This window comes from Chaetodon auriga, chromosome 8 (genome assembly GCF_051107435.1).
Source record: "Chaetodon auriga isolate fChaAug3 chromosome 8, fChaAug3.hap1, whole genome shotgun sequence".
NCBI classification, from domain to species: domain Eukaryota; kingdom Metazoa; phylum Chordata; class Actinopteri; order Chaetodontiformes; family Chaetodontidae; genus Chaetodon; species Chaetodon auriga.
The window spans coordinates 28,014,451-28,030,371 of record NC_135081.1 but is presented as its reverse complement, the minus strand read 5'-3'; the positions used below and the strand labels follow the sequence as shown (position 1 = coordinate 28,030,371).

The window sequence follows — 15,921 nt, the reverse complement described above, 5'->3', positions numbered from 1 at the left end:
GGTTTCACACCTTCCTGGTTCTGTACCTGTACAGGGCGGGGCACTCGGACCCATCAGGCTCCTGAGGTTCTTCAGGAGGCATGATGAAGACCGTGTGTTCTCCGCTGTGAGTCTCATCCAGATCGATCAGCCTCACCTCCTCCGGCTTCTCCACGTCCACCTGACGACAAACAACAGTAAAAACGCTCCTTCTACAGTTCTTTATCTTCATCCTCTGATGATTCTGATTTTCTCTTCTCCCCTTCACTTCAGCTACCTGCCCGTCTACCTGCCGTCTACCTGCTGTCTACCTGCGTACTTACAATCTACCTGTACACTCATCACACATCCACCAGGCTAAGCAGGTATGTTGCTAAAGCTAGGCTGGCAGAGAAAAGTGCAGCAGCATTTTAAGCTAACGTGCTAACTCGACGCCCGACAGCCGCCGCTCTCACCTTCTGGACGCACTCGTCGAAGAACTCGAGGCAGGCGTGTCGGTCGCTGACGAAGGAGCACTCCTCGATGAACTGAGTGAACATCTGAGTCCTCGTCAGCTGACCGTAGATCTTCTGCTGCGTTCGATCCCGAGACTTCAGGAACCCTGGAGGAGGAGGAGGAGGAGGAGGAGGAGGAGGAGGAGGAAGAGGAGGAGGAGGAGGAGGAGGAGGAAGAGGAGGAGGAGGAGGAGGAGGAGGAGGAGGAGGAGGAGGAGGAGTTCATCGATCAGTCTGGGTTTAAACGATTCCTTCAAATTAGAGTTTGATGAGTAAACTTCATGAAAGGTTGCTGAGACAGATGTGAGCAGGTCAAAGGTTTGTCCTGCTCACAGCCAGTTTACTGTAGATGGTTTCTGTTTATTTAATCATTATTTTACTGCTTTCATGTCCAACGATTATTGATCGCTGACCACCTGATTCAGAACACGCTGCAGCGCCTCAGTCAGTTATCTAATTCAGATTCTGGGGCACCTTGATCATTGTTTTGTTTATAGCTTCACATTCAAACAAGAAGAAACACAAACTTCTCATTTTTATGGCTCTGAGAAGCCAAATCAAGAACAGTGAAACTACGATTTTCACTTTCTTCAACAGTAACTGTTTGGGTTTAATACTGTTTCTGCCTCCAGGGGGCACCAGTGAGAGCACAGCAAAAACTCCATCATATCAACTTCATTCGTTTTCAGCTATGACCAACAAATATTTAACATTTTTCCTTGATAACTGGTGAAATCTATAATTATCAAAGTTTTAATTAGAGCTGATCATTGAACCAATAACTCAAACATGGACTTTAATTAAATGTTCTGAATAATTACTTTGGACAATAGAAAATTAGTGCAAAATAACCTGATAAGATCATAAAACTGTGTCAAACAATAATATAAATTATCATTATTATTGTCATTTCAGCTTCCCCGCACACACACACACACACACACACACTGGCCCGTCAGAGCGCACCCTGCAGGTTGAACAGGGAGCTGCAGTCGGTGGTGGTGTCTGACGGCGCCTGGGTGATGGGCAGCAGGAAGGCTCGGTATCCTCGCAGCAGGCAGCTCATGAAGCGGAGGAACGCCTCCTGGATCTCCAGCTCCAGCTGCTTCTGACTCCTGTAGATCTGATCGTAGTCGGTCAACAGGAACTCCAACGTCGCCTCCTCCTGGCCGGGAGTGCAGACTGAAGCCACGAGGAGAAAAGGGGAGCATTATGGTGTCCTAGTGTCTACATATAATTTGGACATCTGTCATAACGTTTCAAAATGTGAATAAAAAAGGAAACAAGTGAGAAAAAGGAACGTTAAACATGAAACCGCCTGCTGTTACAGCTCTCAGTCCATCAGGGACGTCTGATCGTCTGTGATTCTCTGCAGCTTTCATTTTCTCTTTTGAAAAGCGCCGTCGCTCGGTCATGTGACCGGCGGCTCGGCGTTGTCACTCACTCTTCTCCAGGGTCTTGTGCAGGTTGGTGAGGGTGTTGAACAGAGCCTTGCCGGGCTTCCTGGGCAGCGACCGCCACGAAAGCGGCTTCTTGTCCTCCGACCTGAGACGTGAGCAGAGGAGTCAGGTTGTGCTGGTTGTTTTAAAAGTTTAAAAGTGAGGATTATTTCAAAACATATCAAATAAAAAGGAAAAGGAAGCTTCTGGAGAAACATGAGGTTCAACCCGACCAATCAGCAGCGTCATGTGGCGATGGACTCACTGAAAGATGGTGTTGGTGTCCAGGTCGACACACACCACATCGGTGGGGGGGTCGTACAGGTCGAAGTAGCTGGAGTGGACGCCCACGATGAAGGGCATCGGAGCCAGCAGCACTTCGGCCATCTGCAGCGGGCACAGAGGGATGTATGGACAGAGCCAGCGCAGCGGGAAGCTCATCTGAGGAGACGCAGAGACGTCGTCATACAGACCTCAGCACAAGCAGTCAGCATGGACGTGTGTGTGTGTGTGTTAGCCTTACAGAGACCAGCGCCTCGCCCACGGACGTGAGGACGTCGGGCCGGAGCGAGTGCAGCAGCAGCTTCTGTTCGGTGAGGACGGCGAGCAGCAGCGTGCAGGCGTTCTCTGGACCGAGGTTCTGCAGCATCTTCAGGAAGCTCGCGCCGCTGTCTCACACACACACACACGCACGCACGCACGCACGCACGCACGCACGCACACACACACACACACACACACACACATGCACGCACACACGCACGCACGCACACATGCACGCATGCACGCACACACACACGTGCACACACGCACGTGCACACACGCACACACACATACAATGGAGCAATTCAGTTGTCTGGATTGGCCGAGAGCACACATTCCAAACACGCCTTTCAAATAAATGCAGAACACGCCTGATGTTTGTATCATGATCCAAAATGAAAAACACTGTGATAAAAGATTTCAACAGGAAGTTCAGAAAACAAAACAGTAGCTTTTTTACAAATTTAAGAATAAAGAAGATAAACAATAAGTTAAACGACCATGATGACACTGAAAAAAGATAAAGATGATAAAAATAGAACAGATTATTATTTCACTAACAATCATTCAATTCTAATAAAACAAGTAAAACAGAGATGCTAAAGCTAGTTTTTATCTTTAATATTAAAAATGTTTTTTTTCTGTTCACTTCAACTTCACGTTTTATCCACGTTAACCCTCCCCTGAGCCGCCCGGCAGCGGTGAACTGACCTGAGAGGCAGCGGGGAGGAGACCGGCTGGCAGAGCAGCAGGTTGTCGTACGGCGAGAGCTGCAAGATACGGCCAACGGTCATCAGGATACGCACGAATACACACACACACGCACGCACGCACGCACGCACACACACACACACACACACACACACACACACACACACACACACACACACACACACAGCTGATGTTTGAGCTTTTCAGTGATTTGAGGGAGAATCTACAGTTCGGTCTCCAGCATGGTGGGACTCGGTTTCCTGGTTCTGGCCATCGTTCCTTCAGTTATGAGTTCACTCACTGGCTTCATCGTTGGAGGACCAATGAGTGAAGAGAGAAGAACGAGCCGTCAGACAGGTTTTAAACGTTTACCTGAACATCAGACAGGAAAGGAGACAGTTAGCTCGTCTATTAGCACAGGTGAATCCACCTGTGCTTTCACTGTCACAACAACGCAGCTGACACCTGAGTTCATGTCTGTTTGGAATCTGACGGCTCTTCTTCTCCTGTCACTCATTGATTGATTGATTGATTGAATGATTGATCCCAGCTGTTGTAAAGCTGAAGCTGGTGAGTAAAACGTTGACCGTTGAACCGTCAAACGTTGAAACGATGACCAGAACGACTTTGACACCAAAGAAACACTAAATTAACGAGCCAATCGTCGCCCGCGGCGCTCCATCATCATCCACCCGCATGCAGCCAAGTGACATCACGTGAAGCCGACAGATCGTCAGCGAATTATCTCTCATTCTCAGAGTTATCTTAATCATGTCCAGAAATGTTCGGCTAATCAAAAAGATCAATAGGCGGCCTGCTTCTGATCGGGCTCAATTACCCGCTGAGGCTGTGACCAGATCACCACCTCCAACCTGTTGAAGGAGGAGGTGAAGGAGTAACGTCAGCAGGAGGACATTCTTTTCCGGCTCCTGTTTTATAAACCTGTGTTACATGAAATGGACATTTCTTATTCTCTGTGTTCAGCTGCAAACAGTCAAAAGCTAAAATCTATCAGTGATTAACAGCTGCAGAACCTTAATGAACCTTCCTTTGACGTAAACCAATTTCATTAATGCAGCGTCTGAGTGTGTCTGTCTCGGAGTCTTCACCTGAACGAGGATGCGAGGCCGCTGGGGGGAGGGGAACGGCACATTGTGCATGAAGCTGGAGATGTGTCTGCAGAGAGAAAACACATCAGTCATCATCAGTAAAATCCAGCGACAAAATGGTCAGAATCACATGAAAGAACAAAGGAATGTGATTAACATTGGACAAACACTCTGATTTATCTGGACGGGAAAGCTCTAAACGTCCTTTGACTCCATGAGGAGACTCAAGGACGCCAAAGGCACCGCTCTCATTACCACCCATTAAAACTCAGGCAGACTTTAAGGATTCGATCAAAACGTGTCATTAGCCCAGTTTCATGTTCAGGCCTTCCTTTGATAAACACGTCATCAGTGAAGCGGCCTCGTGCCAGCAGCACGCCTGAACCCAGCGACACTGAGGCTGAAAAACAATCGTGCACTGACTTTTCCAGCGGCAGGACGTGAGGTCCGGAGATGGAGTATCTGTAGATGAAGGTGAGGAACTTCTGGAAGACGGTGAAGAAGGGCCAGTGGGAGAGGACGCAGATGCTCTTCTTCACCTGCAGGCTGCGGTTGGTGATCGGCCGCCGGTCGACCACGCTGAGCAGCCCGAGCCTGACGCTCTGCCGCTCCGACAGCAGCTCCCTGGAGAAGGACTCGTAGAACTGGATGGCTGCTCCGTAAACCTGCAGGGACAGCAGGAGTCAGCTCAGCCGGCGGCCTCTGCGCTTACCGTTACTCTTTGTCATTCACCGTGCGCACGTGTGCGTGCGGCTGCCTCTCCGACCTTGTCTCCGCAGGCGGAGGTGAGGACGAAGGTGGAGAAGACGGGCAGCTGGTACTTGGTGTTTAGAGGCCAGCTCTCCACGGTGACGCCCATCGGCAGACAGAAGACCGGCACCGACTCCGGCAGAGGAAACGCCTCCAGGTCCTCCTCCGGGTACCGGCTGATCAGACCTGCAGCACACAGCCGTCAGTTTCTGCCACGACTGACCAAAATCAGGCAAACATGAAGAGCTGCAGGCAAAAGGTCGACCTTCTGAGCTTTGAGACACCGACAAGGAACATTTACCAAACTGACAAATTTACAACTAATCAAATATTTACTTGATAAGAATTAAGAGGGAAATTTAGAAAGTTTGAATTCCTTTCGACAATATTCCAGCATTTTTCCAGCTGGGCCTCGATGTGGTTATGCTAACTTCGTGCTCGCCATCTGTGCTGTAGAGATATGGGATGGAAACAGGTCTTTCCTTTAACTGGGCGGTTTGGTCCCGGCTGCCGGAGCTCTGATAACAGCAGTGTGGAGCAGACGAGCGATAGATACTCACTGGCCTTGTAGACCAGGGCGTTGGCTTTGGCTACAGCTCTCTTGTAGCACACATTCAGAGCTGGACCCCACTGGAGACAAACACAAACACACAGCGTTCATTAAAAATACCAAAATACCAAAGCGTTTCCATTAAAACTAAAAGTGTAGCTAATATTTCAGAGAGAGTATTAACAGACAGAAAAGTTGAACATAAATTCAGGTGTTAATATCTGACAGGTGAACCAGGCCTTTATTTGAGAGAGGCTGCTATTTCGTTTTGTTCATTCTTAAGCACAGCATACATTCATCTGTGAGGGTTCGACATCATTTACAACAAACAGCTGATCTCCAGCTGAAACACCTCCCAAACCTCCCGGCGCTCACCATGCCGGTGTTGAGGTTCTTGTCCACGCGGCAGAAGGTGTGAGGGGCGACCTCTCCTTTGCTGGGCAGCAGCAGGGCGATGTCGGTGACGCCCAGCATGTGGAGGCCCTGCGAGTCCAGAGCCCGCCGGTACGTCAGGAACACCCGGTGGGCCGTGGGGGCGCCGCCGGAGCTCAGGCTGGCCGAGCGGCTGTAAGGCGTCGTCTCGATGACGTACCAGCCCTGCTTCAGCTGCTCCTTCCCCTCATACAGAACCCTGCAGGGACAGTTCATCACGTCAGATAAATGCACTTCTCAGATCACGGCCTCTCGTTCCTCCTGCACAGGAAGTGATGCGCCTTCATCAACATGTTGATGTCATTATTGTTCTGATGATTTCATCAAAAAATAATCAATAATGGTGACGAATGGTTAAGAGCCGTGGGGTCTGCAGCTCTGTGAGGCCGTACCTGGACACAGAGCTAAATGCTAACATCAGAGTGCTAACACGCTCACAGTGACAATGCTAACATTAACACACTAAATACGAAGTAAAGCTGAAGCTTATATGAACGTCAGAGAAGCATCAAAGTTATTACGATTCATCTTGAGGGGAAAACAAATGTCTGATGCAAAAATCAAAAAATCATGAGCGTCCATGGTGGACCAACTCTGTGAGGGACTTCCTAAATGACCACAAACAAATCTTTGGCACGTCTGAGCTGCACTTCTTCAACCAAAAAAACCTGGCCTGGCTGATTCATCAGACTGGATGGAGCATTAAGTCTCCAGTTTATTTGGAATAAAGAAGATGAAGAAACAGAAGAAGAAGAAGAAGAAGAAGAAGAAGGTATTTCTTCTTCTGTTTCTTCAGTCCTCGAGCTGCAGCTTCTCACTCGTGAGGCTTTTATCTTCTTCTTCTCCTCATGTAGGTTTACTATCTGTGCTCAACTAAAATCCAGGAGCCTCGACTGGTCTTTGTTTTATTCTTTTATTTTTCTAAGTTGTTTGTGCTTCACTTTGTCTTTGCTTGTCATACCGCTGATGGCCTGTAGAGGGCCCCCCTGTGCTGGGATATAGAATGACCAGGTGTTCACATGTGGCCCCACAGTCACTGTGCTTCACCTGCTGAAGTGCAGTTTGAGACAGTCTGTGACTGAAGGGTTTGACGTCACTTCTGGTCGTTCAGGAAAAGTTCTCGGTCATCGTCAAACAGCCAACAAGCGACACCACAGCGTCAGCGTCAGAGCTGATGTGCAGGTTTACTCCAGCAGCTCCATGTGCAGCTGGAGGGAATCACATCGCTCTGCTGCTTTAAAGCACTCAGGCCTGACCTGTCAGGTGCTGATGACAGCAACACGACGGACAGAAGCAAAGAGACGTCATCAGAGCGGCGAGGCGTTCGAGGCACTGACGGCCTGCGGGTCTGTGAAAGCCTCACAGCACCAGGTTCAGTCACTTTCATGTTGTCGCTGCTTTCATTGAGAGGATTCGGTGGGTTTGGGTTTCAGACACACGGCTCATGAAGCTGCTCGTGAAGTTCATGTGCTGAGTTTTCTGATGAGAGTTTAGTCTGAACAACATCAGACTGGACTCGACCTGCTCGCTGCTCGTCAGCTGCACCCCTAAAGGAAGGAAAAACGATGTAATCTGACTCTAATGGAGGAGGATTGGCCTCATTATCCCCGAAAACCAGTGTAATCCAGAGCAATTAAACAGCTGAGCATGAAAGAAACAAAGAGATGGTGAAGAGAGTCCAGGACACGACACAGTCTGCCCACCCTGCGTTACATAATCCTCTGTGTTATGTAAGATTAAGCTTTAATATGCATCACATGACCTAAACGCACTGGACCTGCCTTCTGTATGAGGCTTCTGTTCATCTCGAACTACAGCAGCAGAAGATTTCACAGCGCAGCACGTGTTCATCACTGATCGCTTAAACTCCATCATGCTTCAGCGTAGACGACCCAACGGGCCCAGAGGAGGCCGCCAACGCCGTTCCTCCTCGCTGACATCATGATTTCTGCAGCCAAACGCGAGCGAGGGCCAGATTATTCTCAGAGCATCACATCATCGTCACACACAGGCCAAAGTTAAAGCCTCAATGTCCCCGACAGACAGACGCTGAGGCTCTGCTGTCTGCAGGTTCAGTCCCGTTTCACCTTCAGTTCATGTCAAATGTCACCAGAGCTGCACCGATCGGTCAGACAACCAATCAGCACTGAGTCAGATCTGCTGATTAAAACAAAAAACCAGAATCATTCGATGGTTCCAGCAACATATTCAGAACATTCAGAGCAGAATTTGCTGCTTTTCCTTGTTGTAACTTGATGTTAGCTGTACAGCTTGGTAACTTCTCAGCTCTCTGATGTTTTCAGACCTAAAGATGATTCGACTCATTGAAAACATACTTGGCAGATTAACTGATAATGAAATGATTGTTAGTTGCAGCCTAAAAATAACTTCAGGTAAAAAAAAAAAAAAAGTGGAATAAATTGGCCTGTTTTTGTGTCTCTGGCAGCTTAAAAAACGGTGAATTCTGGCAGCCTGGAGGAAGTTAAAGGCAACCGTCACCATTTATGTGACTTCACACGCTGAAGAGGACCAAACCATCTGCGAGGCTGAGACGATGGACCTGGACGTGTGTGTGGATGGAGGCAGAAACAGCAAAGATCACCATGTTTAGACATTATATCTCTTACATTTAGGTTTAGTTACCTTTAACGACAGACTGGCCGACCTGAGCCGTCTGTCAGAAAAATCTGATTTATCGTCAGAATTACAAACGGATGGACCTGAAACTGGCCTGACAGTAACTCCTGTATGAGCTGAACGCAGCGTTATCCTGCGTACGGTGGCCCGTTCAGGACATCTCAGCTTGTCCTCATCGTGTTAACATGCACACGCTCGTTAGCTCTGGACGTCTCCTGTTACAGGATGCTCAGAGCAGCCACACAGAGCTGGTCTGAGTGCGTCTCAGGTGCTGCTGAGTCGACAAAATATGATCCAGGAAGTCCAGAGTAACAGATTCATGAGTTTAAGGGTCTAACGGACGCATCTCATAATGTTAGGAGGGAGGATTTTACAGCTCTGGAAAGTCTGTCTGTGTTTGACTGTGAAAGCATCAGATGTGTTTGTGTTCTTTGCTGGAGGCCTCAGGGTCGGCGGCTCCTCGGCCTCATTGAAATGGATGCGGGGGCTGTGTTTACATGCTCAGGACCGTTATGTGTTTGAACGCAGCCTCAGACCGGCGGATGTTTTAACCTGCCGCGGTCCTGAATGAGACATCAGCTTCCAGCAGCCTGATCAGGATGAACTCTCTCAGGACGGTGACTGAACCGAACGCCGTCCGGCAGCAGCTCACACAGTAAAGAGACGTTTCAGAGTCCGACCCTCCAGCCAGGCTCAGCCCACCGTCCTGTTCCACGTGGACCCTGACCCTAACCCTCCCACACTGAGAAGCTGACAAATCAAAGAGCGTCTCACCCCAGGTCCAGAATGGGCGGCTTGTCTCGTCCCCGCCGGTAGCACAGGTACAGGTGTGGGTTGTTGATGAGGCCGGCGCTCAGCTCGGCCGAGTGTCCGCCCAGCGTCCTCTCGATGCAGGTGAAGCCCTCCGGCACCTCCTCCCCGAGGCCCCGCGCTATCACGGCCAGGTCCGTCACCGACTCCACGGCGCGGCCCGACAAAGACGAGGAGGAGGAGGAGTTGGCGGAGGTCTTGCCATCCTCGTCCAGGGGCCTCCAGGGCCCCACAGGGTCCAGACCTGCCACTACAAAGTAGTCCACCAGCTGGGGACATTTCTCCTCTGTCATGCCGCCTGTCTGCCCTCCACTGCAGAGAAAGAGACACAGAGTCTGGGTTAATTATCTGAAGGTCACAGGAGACAGAGACAGACAGATTTCAAATGTTGATGCTAACATTCACAGATCTGCACGTCCTGCGAGCCGCTTCTCTCCAGCTAAATGGGACAGAACCAGCAGAAACACTAAACAGTGAAATCTGCAGTGACAGAATTCACAACCCGCAGGGTCAGTCACATGACCGACGGAGACGTCAGCAGGCTAATTATCGGCCGCCTCGTTAGTGAAGAAGGTCATTCTATCACAATAAATATTCATGGTTCAAAAAACACGAGGCCCTGATGATCAGACAGGAAACATAATCAATCACATGAGGACACGAGAGGCACAGACACACGACCACGGCCGTGTGTCTGTGCCTGATAATGACGGGGTCTCTGGAGACCAGGCGGACAGGTGAGGGACAGGCTGACAGGTGAGGGACAGGCTGACAGGTGAGGAAGAGGCTGACAGGTGAGGGACAGGCTGACAGGTGAGGAAGAGGCTGACAGGTGAGGAAGAGGCTGACAGGTGAGGAAGAGGCTGACAGGTGAGGAAGAGGCTGACAGGTGAGGGACAGGCTGACAGGTGAGGAAGAGGCTGACACAGGTGAGGAACAGGCTGACAGGTGAGGAAGAGGCTGACAGGTGAGGGACAGGCTGACAGGTGAGGAAGAGGCTGACAGGTGAGGAAGAGGCTGACAGGTAGCTTCCTGTGTGATGGAGCCTTCACGCAGGTAAAAGTGTGATGGCATACAATCCCATCTTTCATTCATAACCAATCAGACACCCTCAGTGTTTTGCGTATGGACCAATCAGGAGGCCCGTAGCAGATAGTTCAGCTTCAAAGCTGCATGTTTGAACAATCTGAGCACAGAAACATGAAGTTTGATCATTTCTACTTAATGTTTCAACACGTTATGCTTCGTCAGTTCTGCTGAAAACCTTCATCCTGGTAAAGTTCGCTGAGGTGAGACTGGATGAAGCAACACACCTGAACGAGTCATCAAGCTCTACTTTCACTTGTGATTTCAGCCTGTAAAGATTATGAAAGACAAAGGATGATTGTGTCATTCAGTTTCGGTTTTGTCTTGTGTCATAAATCCAGCGCACCCCTCCCCTGCACCGCCACCCCTCCCTAAAAGCCCAAACTCGGCCTGTGGCAGGTCGATTCAGCTCCAGTCAACAGGACGGAAACGGAGCCTCTGGCCAATGAGGACGGTGAGACCGAGTCAGGTGCGGGACAGGAAGACGTCACATGGTGCGCACGAACACTCATACACACTGAGCTCGTGTTGGGATGTCGTCACACACTGCAGCGGTCCCAAAAACTGGTCCATACAGGTCAGAAGACAACCTGAACACCTGCCCGCTCACCTGTCTCTGACGACTGAGTGTGACACCTGCAAGAGCGTCGCTGCTCGTCAAACACAGAAAGGACAGACGGAGAGAGACACAGTGAGGCCAGAGACGCTGCTGCTGCTGCTGCTGCTCACTGTCGCTCATCACCTCTGAAGAACTGCTGTGCGACCTCATGTTGTCAATAAAGTTCATTTGAATGTGAGGGAGGAGTCACAGCGACAGACACGAGGCAGGGACAGAGCGGCCATGGTGGAGCTCATTTACACGATCCATGAGTGATTAAACGGACCTGCAGAGGACACGGCGGTGTGTGTGTGCGTGTGTGTGTGTGTGTGTGTGTGTGTGTGTGTGTGATAAAAACAGGCTGTGCAGTGATGCTGTGAGATGCTGAGAGCTCTCTTATATAACTGTAAATGCCCCGCCCCCCCTGAGTCATCGGTGAACTCGACCTCTGCTCACCTTCCTGGGTTTAACTCGCGCTGATGTTGAGCAGAGCAGTCAGACTGAGGAACACTTCGTCCTGCATGTCATGTATTTATGTACACACACACGATGAATCTTTGTATTTATACTGAGGAACGTTAAAACACAAACGACAGTTTAAAAGATCGTAAACACGATCAGACGTTCGACGCCATCTTTTTTTTTTTTTTTTTTTACACGATAGATTTCGATGCTCCGACACATTTCAGTCGGTAGCAAACAGCTCTGAGATCGATAGCAGCTCTGACCACCAGCCGACACTCTGTGTCCTCTTTAACCACTGTGACCATCACTGACGAGCTCAGACCACAAAATCAGGCTCAGGTCAGAATCCGGTTCAGACCAGAATCCGGTTCAGGTCAGAATCTGGTTCAGGTCAGAATCAGGCTCAGGTCAGAATCTGGCTCAGGTCAGAATCCGGTTCAGGTCAGAATCAGGCTCAGGTCAGAATCTGGCTCAGGTCAGAATCCGGTTCAGGTCAGAATCTGGTTCAGATCAGAATCAGGCTCAGGTCAGAATCTGGCTCAGGTCAGAATCTGGCTCAGGTCAGAATCCGGTTCAGGTCAGAATCCAGTTCAGACCAGAATCTGGCTCAGGTCAGAATCCGGCTCAGGTCAGAATCTGGTTCAGATCAGAATCTGGTTCAGATCAGAATCTGGTTCAGGTCAGAATCTGGCTCAGGTCAGAATCTGGTTCAGACCAGAATCCGGTCTGACTCAGACCAGAGTCTGGTTCAGACCAGAGTCTGGTTCAGACCAGAATCCGGTCTGACTCAGACCAGAGTCTGGTTCAGGTCAGAATCTGGTTCAGATCAGAATCTGGCTCAGGTCAGAATCCGGTTCAGACCAGAATCTGGTTCAGATCAGAATCTGGTTCAGATCAGAATCTGGCTCAGGTCAATCTTAAATCCAGTTTTTTTTGGGATGTAAACGTTCATGTCAGACTCAGTTTGTTCAGACTGAAGCAGCTCCGTCTGCTCTGCAGCACAGTGTCCAAATGTCCACACAGACATCGTCCAAACGTTTGCTCGGAGTTAACGGCTCTTTCTGCCTCCGTCCACTCCTGGTCTGAAAGTGTCTGAGTGGACAAGTGTCCAGCATGTTTGCATGGACGTCCCCCATGTGTTAAGAACTATATTTACTTCTGTCTCATCCTCTAATCTCTGCACTTCCTGCACAGTGTCTCTGCTGTCTCACGTTACAGCTCACACACATTCATGAACATGTCCACAGAGACGTCTCAGTCATGAAGCTTCGTGCACTCCATCCCTCTAACTGTCCCCCCCCCCCCCCCCCCCCGCATCCATCAAACCAAAGTGTGACCAATCAAACGGTCTCTTCTCCGTCCTCGCTCACAGCAGAGGAACAATATAAACTTCTGAATATCTCCGAGCACAAAGTGACTCATCAAACGTCTCGTTTTGTCAACTACTCAACCGTAGCTACCAACTAGTTCAGTCCTCCAGGTAAAAAAAACACCTTTTTACTTTGAATTCTGTCACTGTTCAGCTAAAAGTCTAACTTCAGGAAAACAAACACGTTTGATCCGTTTTGACCTTTTCACATTAAAAGTGCTCGTCTGTAAATGCTGCAGACTGAAGAAATGCCCTGTGGTCCAGCAGAGGGCGCTGTTAAACCCTTCTACACACCCTGTGGCGAGCTGAAGCGGTGACATCACAGACGCAGCGTGCTCATTGATTTACAACAATTTCAACAAAATTCACTTCCTTCACTCTTCATGGCCGCATCCAAACAATCTGAGCTAATGACACGTTAGCTTGAAGCTAAACTGAGTAAAGACGACGCAGAGCCACTTAATGACAGGCAGGTATGAACAGGTGACGCAGAGCTAAAGCAGCAGAGGAAAGACAGGGTGTGTGTGTGTGTGTGTGTGTGTGTGTGCACTGCTCAGGTGTTAAGAAAAAGTCAAACAGTAGAAAAACACACTGGTAATCAAGAGTCAGCAGAAGCTGAAGTTCACACCCAGAGAGCAGATGAGTCAGAGCACCAAGCCTTTCATTTCCTGTCCTCCTCTCATCAGTGTCACCGTGGGCGAAAGTGAGAGACAGATGTTAAAAAGGGAACGGACGCGGGGTCAAAGGTCAGCGGGCAAACAGGAAGAAGACTGGCGGCCTGTTTCCTGTCCTGGTGACACCAGCTCATGTGACGACGCCGCAGCTCGGCGAGGTGACGAAACACGTTTTCACTTCAGCAACACATCGCTACACCCAAACTGCACCTCACACAGCGTACACGGCCCTGAGAGTACTACTACTGCATACTGCAGCTCACTGTAAACATCAGTGCACTGTGGGACAGTTCTGAAAAAGTCACGTACGTGCTTCACATACAGGACGTGTAATGCACAGCAGCCGGGACGTACCATCACCATCCTGAGGGGGACGCGGAGGTCTGAACCAAAGTTCACTTCATCCATCCAACAGCTGTTACAGTTTATTTACATGTTGCTCTTAAATGCGATACAGAAAATGGAATTACTCAATTACTCAAGTACAAATATGTTAAAATAGTACTTAAGTGTAAATGTACTTTGTAACGTGGCACCACATCTACAAATACTGAATATTCATACTGAGACACTCCAATTGTAGTTTGGCTGATGCTCTTGTCCAAAAAAGGTCAGTTCCTGTATCATCATCATCATCAGACTGAAATAAGAAGGTGAGAGGTCAGTGGGCTGGAGTCCTGACAGCACATACAGTGAAGAAGACTCCAGCCTCCTTCATCACCTCCTCGTGGATCTGAACCCGCTGTCTGCTCCACCAGCGTTGAGCAAGCCACGCAGAGAGCGAGCTAAGCTACCGGCTAATCCAAAACAAACGAAGCTCCGCTGTGCTGAAGCTACACCCAGAGACATGAAACAAGCTGAGCTGCAGCAGCATGCGTCCAACCAACGTCCGTCCCCTCAGGGACCAAACTGTCCAACAGCCATGAAACGAGAGGCTGAGGTCTGCTCCAACACCAGCAAACAAACAAACAAACAAACAAACAAACGAGCTGCACATAACAACAAGAAGCACGAGAGAGAGAGTGAGCGAGTGAGTGTGTGCGTGTGTGTGTGTGTGTGCATGCGTGCGTGTGCGTGTGTGTTTGCATGGGCGTGCTCAGTCCAGCCTTCAGCACATCTGCAGGACAAAAGGTGAACTCAGACTTTAAGAAGTCAAACCGTAGAAGAAGAATAAAACTGCGCCTCCCTCAGGACCAGCTCGTCTCCGTCCTCGCACTCTGTCATATTTCACCCAGTGGACTTCCTGTCTGTGTCCTGCAGCAGAGACGTCGTGGACATCAGCCTGAGGACCGGTGCGAGGCGTCAGCGTCACACGAAGCCTTTCTGTCCTGCATGTCGGTGGCGTCTCTGACTGACCTGCAGCAGGAAGCTCGGCCGAGCGTCACGGACGTTTGAGGAAACGAAGCTTCACCAATGACAGAGATGAGATACCGAAGAGCTGTTTGACTCAGGAAACAAAGACTGAGACGCCGTTAAAGCAGCAGCGCCGCCGCCTTTAGCGCCGTGAACGCTCGCTTCACGTTTGATACGAAGGGAGTCGACCGCCCAAATGCAAAAGCAGCTTCGACAATTTTAGCTGAAACAGCCGATTTCATCACAATCACTTCCCTTTTTATTGGCCCCTGTGCAACAATGGAAACCACACACACACACACACACACACACACACACACAGCTCTAAATACAGACTGGAAAGCCCAGATATGCATCACATTTCCTCACTAACAGTCGCTGTAACCACTCACAGCCAAAACAGGTCACATTTCTGTGAACAGCAACAACATGAATGAAGATTGTTTCTTATAGAAAGGTTAAAAAAAAGATGGCGTCTTTAAAGGTCATGGTTCGTCCAAAACCCAAAGATCGTCAGTCTGCAGAGACACAAAACAGAGAAAAGCAGAAAATCGTCGAACCTGAGAAGCGGAAACAGCAAATGTTTGACATAACCGCTCGGCTGAGAAGAAAGACGTCTTAAAGTAACCGATTATGAGGATCAATCACCATCAATGAACACATGAAGCAGCCGGACAGACAGAAAACACGAAAGCTGCAGACGAACCGAAGTATTTCAAACACAATCACTGATTCTTCAACCACAGACACCAAATACTTCAGTACGCAGCAGAAAGACAGCAGCTTCCTGAAGGTCGCTGACCCTCAGATCCTCAGCAGAGCTCGTCATGGCCTTTTCTGAGGCTGACCATCGCCCTGGACTGGACCACCATGGACCTGGACTGGACCACGATGGTCCTGGACTGGACCACCATGGACCTGG

General features: G+C 49.5%; 1 protein-coding gene across 2 annotated transcripts in view; it reads right to left on the bottom strand.

Moving 5' to 3' along the window:
* dennd4b (DENN/MADD domain containing 4B) overlaps positions 1-15,921 on the bottom strand; it is a 36,953-nt gene that overhangs the window by 10,447 nt on the left and 10,585 nt on the right. Inside the window, exons 1-14 of one of the 2 annotated variants that reach the window (XM_076738259.1) lie at positions 14,805-14,882; positions 9,419-9,766; positions 5,951-6,206; positions 5,586-5,655; positions 5,042-5,211; positions 4,699-4,940; positions 4,276-4,342; positions 3,167-3,225; positions 2,436-2,580; positions 2,178-2,353; positions 1,918-2,018; positions 1,440-1,655; positions 435-580; positions 27-160 (exon numbers count right to left, since the gene is read on the bottom strand). In XM_076738259.1, the coding sequence (XP_076594374.1) occupies positions 27-160; positions 435-580; positions 1,440-1,655; positions 1,918-2,018; positions 2,178-2,353; positions 2,436-2,580; positions 3,167-3,225; positions 4,276-4,342; positions 4,699-4,940; positions 5,042-5,211; positions 5,586-5,655; positions 5,951-6,206; positions 9,419-9,747 (2,111 nt within the window). In that variant the 5' untranslated portion in view covers positions 9,748-9,766; positions 14,805-14,882. Of the gene's footprint in view, positions 1-26; positions 161-434; positions 581-1,439; positions 1,656-1,917; positions 2,019-2,177; positions 2,354-2,435; positions 2,581-3,166; positions 3,226-4,275; positions 4,343-4,698; positions 4,941-5,041; positions 5,212-5,585; positions 5,656-5,950; positions 6,207-9,418; positions 9,767-14,804; positions 14,883-15,921 lie in introns of those variants that run through there. The other variant, XM_076738258.1, reaches the window with a different exon arrangement.